Source organism: Schistocerca americana, chromosome 8, assembly GCF_021461395.2.
Source record: "Schistocerca americana isolate TAMUIC-IGC-003095 chromosome 8, iqSchAmer2.1, whole genome shotgun sequence".
NCBI classification, from domain to species: Eukaryota; Metazoa; Arthropoda; class Insecta; order Orthoptera; family Acrididae; genus Schistocerca; species Schistocerca americana.
The window spans coordinates 157,695,130-157,709,777 of NC_060126.1; the positions used below are offsets into that span (position 1 = coordinate 157,695,130).

At 42.7% G+C, this 14,648-nt stretch overlaps 1 protein-coding gene across 1 annotated transcript in view; it reads right to left on the minus strand.

Moving 5' to 3' along the window:
• Positions 1-14,648, minus strand: part of LOC124545123 (fatty acyl-CoA reductase wat-like) — a 261,169-nt gene that overhangs the window by 125,081 nt on the left and 121,440 nt on the right. The window contains exon 5 of the mRNA XM_047123943.1: positions 876-985. Coding sequence (XP_046979899.1) covers positions 876-985 — 110 coding nt within the window. The remainder of the gene's footprint in view (positions 1-875; positions 986-14,648) is intronic.

Genomic DNA, 14,648 nt, shown 5'->3' on the forward strand with positions numbered 1-14,648 from the left:
GAACACACACGGGTGATGGAAAGGACTGGAGAAGTCTAAGAAAAGGGGCAGACGAGACTTACAGTACGGGATGAGAAGGAAACACTGATTGTTGGGGACTTCATTGGACGAGATTTGGAAACCTGAGAGCTTAAACGTGGAAAACAGAGTAATATGCAGACAGAAATTACTGGTTAACCATCATGCATGAGTTAATAAGAGTGAAAAGCTAAGTGCATTGTGCGTAACAGAGGTGGGAAGGGGAGGTGAAAAATTGACAGGAAAGGTAATGAAAGATGCAGAAAACTAAAACGGAGTGAAGCGAAGAGTAGTTATAGTAAAGGAATACTGAAACGGAAGAAATTGACGTAACTTCAGGCCAGGTGGGTGGTGAGAACCAAGAACATGTTGTGGTGCTAGTTTCCACCTGCGGAGTTCTGAGAAAATGGTGTCTGGGGGAAGAATCCAGATGGCGCATGTGGTGAAACAGGTGGTGAGGTCACAAATATCATCTTGTAGAGCATGTTCTGCAACAGGAAATTGGAAGTTGCCAGTATACACCCTCTGCCTATGCCCATTCAACCTAATAGATAATTTGGTGTTAGTCATGCCGATGTAGAAGGCTGAACAGTGTTTATATAACAGCTGGTATATGACATGTGTCGTTTCCCTTTATTAGCATACGTTTTGCCAGATACAGAGCTGGTATAGGTCGTGGTAGTATTTTGTCAATAACTAATTGATTTCGTTGTTTTACATATATATATATATATATATATATATATATATATATATATATGACTAGCTTACGTCAGCACATGCATACGTGATCAGTTCTGCTTCTAAAAAAGAGGTTGAGAACCCGTTTTTTCACTCTATGTGGTGACGATGCTTACCTATAGAGGGTCTGATGACTGCGGCGGGCAACCCAGCGGCATGCACCCGCACCGTGTCCTCGGCGATGGCCTTGGTGAACGCATATGTGTTGGGCCAATCTCCCATAATCCTGCAACACACCACACATATCCCCACATATGGCTGGCTACCACATCTCAGATACATCTGTGGGTCCCCAACTGTTTGGGGCATAATTATCCTGCTGTGTTTATAATGTTCTCGTCAGTTTACTTCAACTAATACAGTGGTGCGCAATATTTGAGAACGAGAGTAGCTTCCACAGGATGTGTGATCACTACAGACGGCGTTGCATGTTCTGACACGTGCTACCATGCTGCTCACAAGGTTGATGAGGAGTTCTTGTGGTAGGCCGTTCCATTCCCCCACCAGAGAGCTTTTCACTTGCTGGATAGTCGTTGGTGCTTGTGGACGTGCTGCAAAATGTCGTCCTACCACATACCGCAGGTGCTCGATGGGATTTACATCGGAGAACGTGTAGGCGAGTACATTGGCTGCATATCCTGTCCTTCCAAGGGCTCCTACACTTACGCAGTTCCATAGTGTATCGCACTGTCATCCATAACAATGAAATCAGGTCCGAATGCACCTCTGACAAGACACTCAATGGGAAGGAGAATTTTGTCACAATAACGTGTGAGTGTGCCGTCTTCAAAGATTTGGAGGTCAGTACGCCCATATAACATTATGCCTAACCACACTGTAACACCTGGGCCACCAACATTATCGTGTTCGACAATCTTCCTGGGTGCATGCGGTGCTCCCACCTCCCACCTCTCACCATATGATGGTAGATAATGCACAAGGAAACATTGCTGAACATGAGGCATGACGACTTATCAGTGACCATCACCACAGAAATCAGCGTTTTTCAAAAATGCGATGCACAGGTCTATGTTCACACCCCTAAGTACGGAAAACAAGAATGTGGAAATGAAATCCGTAGACAAATAGCGATATAAAATGCTTCTGACGCTCGTTTGAAAAAATGATTGGATTTAGCAGTTAGGTATGGTAAACAGCAAAATGATAATAAGCCACGCAAACATAGAGTCATGCCGTATTGGTCGACTATCTCATACAAATTAGCGTGGTTGTTTGACAAGAAAGGGATTAAAATTGCTTTCAAGACGGACAACAATTTACGACAGAGTCTGAAGCATAAAATCGACGCAGATGAGAACTTGATGAGGAAATCGGGAGTGCATGAAGTAAAATGTCGACATTGTGAAGCGAGATACACTACTGGCCATTAAAATTGCTACACCACGAAGATGACGTGCTACAGACGCGAAATTTAACCGACAGCAAGAAGATGCTGTGATATGCAAATGATAAACTTTTCAGAGCATTCACACAAGGTTGGCGCCGGTGGCGACACCTACAACGTACTGACATGAGTAAAGTTTCCAACCTATTTCTCATACGTAAACAGCAGTTGACCGGCGTTGCCTGGTGAAACGTTGTTGTGATGGCTCGTGTAAGGAGGAGAATTGCGTACAATCACGTTTCCAACTTTGATAAAGATCGGATTGTAGCCTATTGCGATTGCGGTTTATAGTATCGTGACATTGCTGCTCGCGTTGTTCGCGATCCAATGACTATTAGCAGAATATGGAATCGGTGGGTTCAGGAGTGTAATACAGAACGCCATGGATCCCAACGGCCTCGCATCACTAGCAGTCGAGATGAGGGGCTTCTTATCCGCATGGCTGTAACGGATCGTGCAGCCACGTCTCGATCCCTGAGTCAACAGATGGGTACGTTTGCAAGACAACAACCATCTGCACGAACAGTTCGACGACGGTTGCAGCAGCATGGACTATCAGCTCGGAGACCATGGCTACGGTTACCCTTGACGCTGCATCACAGACAGGAGGGCCTGCGATGGTGTACCCAACGACGAAACTGGGTGCACGAATGGCAAAACGTGATTTTTTCGGATGAATCCAGGTTCTGTTTACAGCATCATGATGGTCGCACTCGTGTTTAGCGACATGGCGGTGAACGCACATTGTAAGCGTGTATTCGTCATCGTCATACTGGCGTATCACCCGGCGTGATCGTATGGGGTGCCATTGGTTACACGTCTCAGTCACCTCTTGTTCGCATTACCGGCACTTTGAACAGTGGACGTTACATTTCAGATGTGTTACGACCCGTGACTCTGCCCTTCATTCGATGCCTGCGTAACCCTACATTTCAGCAGGATAATGCACGACCGCATGTTGCAGGTCCTGTACCGGCCTTTCTGGATACAGAAAATGTTCGACTGCTGCCCTGGCGAGCACATTCTCCAGATCCCTCACCATCTGGTCAATGGTGGCCGAGCAACTGGCTCGTCACAATACGCCAGTCACTAGTCTTGATGAACTGTAGTATCGTGTTGAAGCTGCATTTGCAGCTGTACCTGTACACGCCATCCAAGCTCTGTTTGACTCAATGCCCAGGTGTATCAAGGCCGTTATTACGACCAAAGGTGGTTGTTCTGGGTACTGATTTCTCAGGATCTATGCACCCAAATTGCGTGAAAATGTAACCACATGTCAGTTCTAGCATAATACATTTGTCCAATGAATACTCGTTTATCATCTGCGTTTCTTCTTGGTGTAGCAATTTTAATGGCCAGTAGTGTATGTGCGGCAGACGGGACGGAATTGTAAAGTTAGATTTAATGAGTATGATAATGGAGAGAACGGCTCGTCAGTTGTAGCAAAGCATCTTGAGAAAGAGCAGCAATCGTTGAAGGATATAACGGAAAGCATGAGGGCGTTGCACGTTGAAGAAAAAGGGTCGTTGTTATCAAATTTTGAAGAGATAAAGTTTTATTGTGCCTTGAAACAGGAGTGTGTCGGCGATCTCAGGGCAGAAGTGTCTAAAGGGCATTTCTGGGCACACTTTAGCGATATCCTCCTTATGGCTATGTGCACCGCCATATTGGCGGATGACCTTGAACGAGTTTCGCTCGGCCGCCGCTAGAGCTCGGAGGATCGCGCTAAAGTTTTAACTAAGCGCGATCCGCTGGAAAGGGTCTGCTTCCGGCCGCCATATTGGATTTTTTGCGCGCGACTTCCTGCCGCGCCCAGTGTGGCGGCGCTTATCAGAGGGAACTTCAGCAGTACAGGCAGCTGCACGCTCATTCGACTCGAGGGAGCCGCACTGAGCACACAGCCATGCCGTACAGGAGGAGAAGATATACAAGAAGATCAAGAATGCCTGTGTTCAAGACTGTGGATACATTTACTCTTACTCCTAATAATGTAGCACAAGAAGAGCTACTAAATGGACCTATTACTTTTGTAGGAGCTAAGATTAATTTTTCTTGTACAACTACAGAGGTTGTAGCTGGTAATAGTTGGTTGACTATTGCTATTGTAAGTTGTGACGAGGCCTAACGGCATACATTTTTTTGTTTAAGGTAAGCTATAACTCAGGACGTCTATAATCCAGATATGTCTGGCGGTATAAGGAGGATTGTTTTATGTGGGTTCCTTGTTTTGAACACTTGAAAAAATAGGATAATGCTGTTCCTAAACCTGTTGTAACAATAATCACATGATTAACAATTGGGCAGAATATCTTGAATATTGCTTGTATGTATGTCACTGCTGTTCATGTATATTTTAGACTGTGTGAGAGCTGTGCCCAGAGAGATTAATTCCTGGGGAAAATCAGAGGAAAGGACAGTTGAAGAAAGGTAGAAGGAGAAGGCAGAAAAAAAGAGGGTTAGCATGAGATTTTCTGAACGTCGAATATATGAAGCGTCTACATCTGAACGACTCAGGTACTAACAGTAACCGGAGAAGGTGTATAATGGTATAGTAAAGAATGTGTGTTCCCCAGTGGTCGAAGTTGTTGAGATTCTGAAAGCGATTTATGAACATAGAGGAGCTGATGTGCAAGCTTTAAATGACGAATAATATGGATTTTAGTGTATCACAGTGAGTAATGACTGATTACTAAACCACAAAACACTTCTAATTCCTTTATTGCCCTTTTGTTTGGTAAAAGTAGGAAGAATAGTAATCCATTACGACTGAAATTCAGCGATTGTGGGTAAATTTTAAATATTACTCTCACCTGGATATGGCTTCCTACGCTGCCTCGAATTTATCTGTCCTTTTCAAAAACTCCGTTGATACAAGCCAATTTGTCGCACAAGAGCGTCAATAATTATTTTAGTGTATATTCGCATAAAATCAAGAAATGCTCAATGGGATCTTAGCAAAATCAGCCTTGGTAGATGCTGCAGCATCACTCGCTGTCTTCGTATGTCAAGAGGCAGACAACTTGTTTGCAAATATCTTTTTCCATCATAAAACATTTACAGCAAAAGTGGGCAAAACAGTGTCACGAGTCGTAGAATGCCCTTAAACATGGTTTAAGGGCATTCATCTCCAGTTGTTGTTATTGCTGTTGTGTAGTTCTGATCTTCAGCCCTAAAACTCCAGTCCTCCATGCTATTCTATCCTGAGTAAGCCTCTACATCTGCGAATAACAACTGCAATATACATCCTCCTGTATCTGTTTACTGTATTCATCTCTTGGTCTCTCTCTACGATTTTTAAGCCCCGCCCCTCCCCACACACACCCTTACCTCCAATATTAAACTGATGATACTTTTAAGCCTCAGTATGTGTCCTGCCATCGACACATTCTTTTAGTCAACCTGTTTCCTTTCTCCCCAGTTACATTCAGAACTTCCTCATTAGTAACGTGATCTACCCATCTAGTAACACATTTCAAAAGTTTGTTTCTCTCCTTACCTGAATTGTTTATCGGCCATGTTTCACTTCCATACAAGTCTGTACTCCAGAAAAATACCTACAGAAAAAAACTTTCTGAAACTTAAATCTGTATTCAATGTTAACAAATTTCTCTTATCGAGAAACGTTTTCCTTGCCATTGCCATTCTACATTTTATATCCTCTCTACTTCGGCAATAATTAGCTATTTTACTGCCCAAATAGCAAAACTCACCCACTACTTTTAGCGTCTAGCTTCCTCATCTAATTCCCTCACCATCGCCTGAATTAATTCGACTCCAATCCATCAGTATTATTTTGCTTTTGTTGACATTCATCTTATTTTCTCCTCTCAGGACATTATCCACTTCGTTAAATTGCTATTCGAAGTCCTTTTCTATCTTTAACAGGATCACAATGTCGTCGGCAAATCTCGAAGTTTTTATTTCTGCTTCATGAACTTTAATTCCCTCTCCAAATTTTTCTTTGGTTTCCTTTCCTGCCTGTTCATTGTAGAGACTGAATAATATCAGGTGTTAGCTATAGCCCTGTCTCCCTCCCTTCTTAATCACTATTCGATTCTTGTAACTGGTTTCTGTACAAGTTGTAAATCACCTTCCGCTTCCTATACTTCACCTCTACTTCCTTCAGAATTTCAAAGTGCATTCCAGTAAACATTGTCAAAAGATTTCTCTAAGACTACAAATGGTGTAAACTTAGCTTTACCCCTCCTTATCCTATCTTCTACGAGTAGCAGTAGGGTCAGTGTTTCTCGAGTGTTCATATATCTCTGCGGAACCCATACTGATCTTCACTGAGGTTGACTTCAGCCAGTTTTTCCAAATCTTCTGTAAATAATTCATGTCACTATTTCGCAACTACGACTTATTAAACTGATAGTTTGTTAATACATCTGTCAGTACGCATTTTCATTCGAATTGGAACTACTGGAGGCCGGCCGGGATGGCCGAGAGGTTCTGGGCGCTACACTCTGGAACCGCGTGACCGCTACGGTCGCAGGTTCGAATCCTGCCTCGGGCATGGATGTGTGTGATGTCCTTAGGTTAGTTAGGTTTAAGTAGTTCTAAGTCCTAGGGGACTGATGACCTCAGAAGTTAAGTCCCATAGTTCTCAGAGCCATTTGAGCCATTTGAGCCAGTTTTGAACTACTGGATTCTTCTTGAACTGTGAGAGTATTTCGCCTGTCTCATACTTCTTGCACACCAGGTGGAAAATAGCCTTGTTGTGGCTGGCTCTCCCAAGGCTCTCCCAAGAATATCAGTAGCACTAAGGGAATGTCGTCCATTCTGGAGCCCACGTCTTTTGTGCTCTGTCAAATTCTTATCTCAGTATCATAGCTCCTATCTTACCTTCATCTACGTTTATTACTATTGCATTTCTTGTATGGCCCCTCCATATACTAATTCCTTCTTCCACTTTTCCCTTTAGTGCTTAGCACTGGCCTCCATTTGAGCTCTTGAAATTCATATAGCTGCTTTTGTTTTCTCCAAAGGCCTCTTTATCTTCTTATGTGCGGTATCTATATTCCCCTAGTTATACATGCTTCTGTAGCTTTGGATTTGCTCTTTAGCCATTTCTGCTTAGCAGTTTTGCACTTCCTGTCAGTCTCATTTTTAGACGTCTGTATTCACTTTTGTCTGCTTCAGTCGGTGCATTTCTATATTCTCTCCTCTTGTCAATTAAATTCATTTTCTCCTGTGATATCGAATCATTTCTACGAAACTTTGTCTTTTTACCAAATTGATCCTCTGCTGCCTTCATTGTTTCATCTCTCACAGCAACCTATTCATCTTCAGCTGTATTACTTTCCCATCTTTCAGTCAAACTTTTCCTAATGCTTGCACTGAGTTTCTCAACAACTTTTGGTTCTTTCAACTTATTCAGGTCCCATCTTCTCAATTCCCAAACTTTTTGCAAATTTCTCGGTTTTAATCTATAGTTAATACGCAATACATTGTGGTCACAGTACACATCTGTCCCTGTAAATGTGTTACTATTTAAAGTTGTTCCGAAATCTCTGGCTTACTATTACAGAATTAAGCTGAAATCTTTCAATGTCTCTAGGTCTCTTCCACATATACTACTTTCTTTCATGCCTCTTGAGCCAAGTGTTAGCGGTATTAGGTTATGCTCAGTACAAAACTCTACCAGCTGGCTTCTTCTTTCACTCCTTTTCCTCAGTTCTTATCCTCCTGCTATCTTTCCTTCTCTTTCTTTTCCTACTATCGAATTCTAGTCTCCATCAGATCAAATTTTCGTCTCCCTTAACTATATGAATAATTTATTTTATCTCATCATGTGTGTCTTCATCATCTGCGGAGCTAGATGGCATAAAACTTGCACAAGTGTGGTAGATGTTGGCTTCGCATCTATGTTGGATACGATAATGCGTTCATTACCCTGTCTGCAGTAGCTTACCTGCATTCCTATCTTCTTGTTCATTATTGGATCTACTCCTGCATTGTCCCTATTTCATTTCGTGTTTATAGCCCTGAACCGTTATGAGCAGCTATTCTATTTTTTCTGCCATCGCACTTCACTAATTCCCACTTTATTCATATTCTTCTCTTATATACATAAAAATATTTATTTACTCTCAGGCGAAATAAACTGGACAGTTGATGTAATTACTTGGTTTTACTACAACGTCGTGTTCCATCAAGGCAAACGGGAGCCACACGTAGGGATGGATAAGCAAGACACACTGCAGGATAAGGCCCCGCCCGAGGACAGTCACACAGCGCTTGCTGAGGCCGAGACAGAACCAGATTACGCGAGCAGCCCTCGCACGTCACCAAATCATCCCGTCCCCACCCAGCAGATGCTAGGGCGAACCAGAGCCAGCTCAAGCAGCCCCGAAACTAGACCCGGTGCCGGACAGCTGAGGCATCCCGTAGGACCGGCCTCTCTCCGAGGACAGCCAGCTCGCAGTCGGTCGCGGCTAAGGCAGACCCAGAACTACGAAACGTGGGCAGACCTCTCGTGCTACTCGATCATCCCATCTCCACCATGCAGAATAAACGCCCTACGCGCCAAACAAAAAACCTAACACCCTCTTGCACACCACTTCAGGATGCTCTGCATGCCATATAAGGTTGAACCATCCAATCTGTTATCTCCGTAACACATATAAAGCTAAAAAAATGCAACAGCTTTAGCACACATCCGAAAACTGTCGCAACGAACCCAGATGTGGAAAATGAGCGGATCTTCCTTGATTTTCAACTGCAAATTACATTCTAAAGGGAAAACACCGATCTAAACTGACCCCATGCAGGAATGCTCACAAACTGAATACTTTCTGCGTGTGTTCACCACTGCGCTAAAAATGATTTAAATGGCTCTGAGCACTATGGGACTTAACTTCTGAGGTCATCAGTCCCCTAGAACTTAGAGCTACTTAAACCTAACTAACCTAAGGACATCACACACATCCATGCCCGAGGCAGGATTCGAACCTGCGACCGTAGCGGTCGCGCGGTTCCAGACTGAAGCGCCTAGAACCGCTCGGCCACACCGGCCGGCCACTGCGCTACTCAACGTTCTCCCGGAACGTATCCCACACTACCGAAACGATTTCCAGGAAGTTCCTCCGACGGGATATGGAAATTACACACGTCTGGCACAACATCAGTAACCCTCCAGACACATCTGCCCAAGTCTAACCTACTACTCCTCTTCTACAAATTTGGTGGTCTTCTCACATTCACCTCCAGAAACGATACTGCAACTACACATATCAAAAACAGTTTTGCATCACCCCAGTTTCCATAAATATTGAAGATAGACGTTGACTGTGGATATTCCGTCACAGACACAGTCCCTTTGATCTTCAGAGATGTCACTAAACCCGCCCAAAGATGTAAACAACCATGCATGAGCAGCGCCTATTACACGGAGGGGGTCCGACAGCCGATCGGTTACAGTCATTCCACCTGCAAGGAGGTACACGGCTCATGTTGTCTGTAGTTCAACCATGCCTAAACGGTCAATACCGCGGTTCGATCGCGTCCGCAGTGTTACTTCCTGCCAGGAAGGGCTCTCAACAAGGGAAGTGTCCAGGCGTCTCGGAGTGAATCAAAGCGATGTTGTTCGGACATGGAAGACCGCTACCTATGGATTATGGTTCGGAGGAACCATGACAGCAACACCACCATGATGAATAATGCTTTTCGCTCAGCCAAAGAACGTCGTGTTACGACTCAAACTGTGCGCAATAGGCTACATGATGCACAACTTCACTCTCCACGTTGATGGCGAGGTCCTTCTTTACAACCATGACAACATGCAGCACGGTACAGGTGAGCCCAACAACATGCCGAATGGACTGCTCAGGATTGGCATCACGTTCTCTTCACCGATGAGTGTCACATATGCCTTCAACCAGATAATCGTCAGGTACGTGTTTGGGGTCAACCCGGTCAGGCTGAACGCCTTAGACACAATGTCCAGCAAGTGCAGCAAGGTGAAAATTCCCTGCTGTTTTGTGGTGGCATTATGTGGGGTCGACGTACGCCACTGGTGGTAACGGAAGCCGCCGTAACGGCTCTACGATACGTGAATGCCATCCTCCGACCGATAATGCAACCATATCGGAAGCACACTGGCGAGGCATTCGTCTTCATTGACGACAAATCGCACCCCCATCGAGCACATCTTGTGAATGACTTCCTTCAGGATAACGACATCGCTCGACTAGAGTGGCCAGCATGTTTTCCAGATATGAAACCTATCGAACATGCCTGTAATAGATTAAAAAGGGCTGTTTATCGACGACGCGATCCACCAACGACTACGAGGGATCTACGCCGAATCGCCGTTGAGGAGTGGGGCAATCTGGAGCAACAGTGCCTTGAAGAACTTATGGGTAGTATGACACGACGAATACAGGCATGCATCAATGCATGAGGACGTGTTACTGGGTATTAGAGGTACCGGTGTGTACAGCAATCTGGACCATCACCTCTGAAGGCCTCGCTGTATGGTAAAACATGCTATGTGTGGTTTTCATGAGGAATCAAAAGGGCGAAAATGGTGTTTATGTTGATCTCTATTCCAATTTTCTGTACAGGTTCCGGTATTCTCGGAACCGTTGTGATACAAACCTTTTTTGATGTGTGTATATATGCTGTGCGAACGCAAATGGTTTCTGTGCTACAAAAAATCTCTAGAAAAACTGGTTCGAGAACAAAATATTACGGTTTTTGGAACCGCCGTAACCAAATGCTTCGGCAAAAACAGGAAAATTTTCAGATTCCAAACCCTGAAGTTAGAAATCGTCAGAAATGTTTTGAGTAAAATGGGCAATACGACAGCAACTAATACTACAGAAGACATTGATAACTGTAAACAGCTAATCGTGCAAACGATGCAATCTGCTATCACTAACAATGCACCAAAGAAAACCATCATAGAGCATAATGACAGGCTTTCTACACCTATCCTTATCCTAATCAAAGAAAAAAGAAAATTATGTAAACAGATTAAACGACGAGCTAATGAAAGGGCTAAAACGGAATGGAACCGTCTTAACATTCAAGTTAAGTCAGAGGTTCGCCAATGAAAAGCAAATAGATGGGAACGTGAGTCACAAGGGTTTGTCACACATAAAGCCACTCTGTTTTGAAATGAATTCAAGAAAATCGTAGGCAAAACCGTCACCGAAGATCCGCCTTTACGGATCCACGATCACATCACGACGGCCGAAAGGGTGAAGGCTGAAATGTTCCGCCATTTACTTGAAAAAATACACAATCACGCAGAGTACCCCAAATTTGATGACAACCACTAGGAAATTATTACTAGGGAACTTTATTCATTTCTGTACAAAAATATAACACCAGCCGATCATCCACTACTGAAAGAAATGATAGAATGTCAGGTTCCCTCTGCCATACTAAGCGGCAAAACACAATCCTGAAAATGACGGCACTGGACGAGTTCAAACTATTTGTACCACAAGGGCATGCTCAAACACTAAACCCTTTACCTTATGCTGTGTAAACTCGAAAATCAGTACTATCCGAATAGAAAAGATGTGCATATTGTAATGATTCCTAAACCTGGAAAACCAAAAACCAACCCTAACTCTTACGGACCTCTCCAATAACTGGCAAAACCTTGAAATAATAATTAACAGAGTCCAACGGTTTGCAGAAGACAACGATACGAACAAACTGGTTTCAGAAACAGTCCCACCACCGCTGATCCATTATTAAGACTAACTGGTAAAGTAGCAGAAGCGTGCAGCTTAGCAGATGTGACTGCTGCGCCCTTTCTGGACGCAGATAGCGCCGTTGGTAAGAAATGGCATGTGTGACTTCTTCACAAAATGCTAAAACACAACTTCCCGCCAGAAATAGTAGAATTAATAGAAAAGGAAATTAATAGAAAAGGACAAGTATGAATTGGGGATCAAAAATCGTCCTACTTCACACCCAGAGTGGGAGTCCCTCAGGGTGCCATCATCTCCCCACTGTTATATACGATTTACACAGCTGACATCCCAAGACACAAGTGGTGGAATGAAGGCATAGCTCTGTACGCGGATGACCCCATTTACTGGTGTTATGTATCCACCTGCAATGCAATCAATGAACGAGCTAACAGCTACATCAGAAAACTTGTAACCTGGTTCAGTAAATGGTGAGTGCAGCCTTATCCAACCAAGAGTCAACTTATCCTATTCAGACATAGAAATTTCACTAATCGCCAACAACAGGACCCCCACAAACACAACATTCGACTTTGAGGACAAGAAATTACTCCACAACCAACTATTTTGGAATGTCTCTGGCTGAACTCTTAAATTGACAAAAAAAACAAGACTGAAAAGATTAAAACAAGCTGAAAGCCGACTCAGTTTAGTACGTCTCTTGAAATACTGAACATGTTGCTCTTCTTACACACAAAATATTTATTCGACCTATTCACGAATATGGATCTCATGCATGGATTATGCCATCTAACCAAACGAAAAAAATTCTTGCGTAGGCTTCCGCGGCCAGAGTCAGTCGACATAAATGTTTTGGGTATGGTACTACGTCATATTGTATAAAACTATGCTCTAGAAAACCAACGTTTCGGCCATGGTTGCATCGGCTTTCTTCTGGGTCACCAGTAAACCCAGAAGAAGGCCGCTGCAACGGTGGTCGAAACGTTGGTTTTACACAACAGTAGTGTTATACAATATGACGCGGTACCATACCCAGAAAACTTTTATGCCGAAAACAATTGTTTGCTGAACGGAGGATGCTTAAAATAACCTGAGATCTACGCTATAACTTCCCAACAAGTTCCCTTTACGAAACACTTAAAACTAGAAACATGCTAGGCAGAATAAAGGAACGAATCACCAGGTTCGGGCTCAACAGACTACGTAACAATGGACTTACAAAATCATTCTTCAGCACGATCCCTCAAAGTTTAATCTTCCGAAATTGAAATATGCAGTGTCGAAATTGCTACAACAGAATCCTCTGGAAAATGAAGAAATCAATGAAACAGTGAAGAGATCAAGAACACCTACAAGGATTTGGGTTGATGTAGCAACCTGATACAGCAAGAACAATTTACTGAACAAAATTACTTCAATGAAGTCCTATAGAAGAAGACAATATTTTCTAGATCGACTAGATTTACAAGTTTTTCTCCTACAGAATTAGGCTACATCGGCAAAATTCCAAGATCACAACATAACCTTATCAAGACTATTGAGATAATCTGAATACACAGTCAACCAATCCCAAACAGAGCTTTATCGGTTCAGAGGTTTTTCCCTCACTCGTTAGACAAATGCCGCGATTTTGACTGAATAAGCACCCAATTGTCCTAAATAAATGGTGTCACACCAGCACAAACCTCAACTATTGGCTAAAAAGGGCTGTGCTCTCCTACAGCCTACATATATTTCAGAGGTGGACTGAATGGTAAAAAAAGGCTTAATAAAGAACAAAAAGGAGCTAATAACCGGGATGACACACTGTAGCTAGCGATACTTCAGGAGAGTAAACATGTTAGAACTAGAAGTAAACTAATTAACAGGTTTTAGTTAGTTGCACTATAATATTTTGTAAATTTCAGAAGCGTTCAAGGTGGTATTTAAGGAAGAATCTTATTTGTGAATTGCAAATTCAATTTTTCCACTAAAGTAAATTAATTAGTGACATAACATTATCAAGGAAGAAAAATATAGTTATACGTTGTGACGATATACGAGGGTGATTCAGAGACTACAGTCTCCCATTCATTTTCATGGAAACTAGAGCAGATACAGAATGCATACTCTCCAATACTCCTTTCCGGACTACCACTTGCTTGTGAATTGAGTGTGTGGGAGTAAATGGATGACCGATTTAATATTCGTGTGTCTATTACCTAGGTATTATTGTACTTCAGTGCAAAATAGTTCCAACACAATATAGAGATTGTAAAGTTCATTGCAAAATATGAACTGTATAAAATGAGTGGATCCTAAGTTGAGTGATTTAATTTTGAATTAATTTATTTTCGGTACGAAGCTACGTTATTCCAAAACACTAAAGCAACCAAACCACCGACATCTTATTAGATGTTCTAGGCATGAAAATAGTACTGTGACACTTGATGTTAACATTCTCTCTCTCTCTCTCTCTCTCTCTCTCTCTCTATATATATATATATATATATATATATATATATATATGTGTGTGTGTGTGTGTGTGTGTGTGTGTGTGTGTGTGTGTGTGTGTGTGTGATATATATGTATGTGTGTGTGTGTGTGTGTGTGTGTGTGTGTGTGTGTGTGTGTGCGCGCTGCTGACGAAGTTTATTTACTTTTGACAAACATTTTAGAAGTGAAAATTCTGTAAGCTGCACCAGTATTATCAATATTTACACATTTCTGATAAATAATTCAGGTCACCGGGTATTTTTTAACATGGCGCCACTCTGTTTAATTCACATCGTTTCGTTAATTTTGGACACGTTCAAGAAAGCAGCTCTAATGCT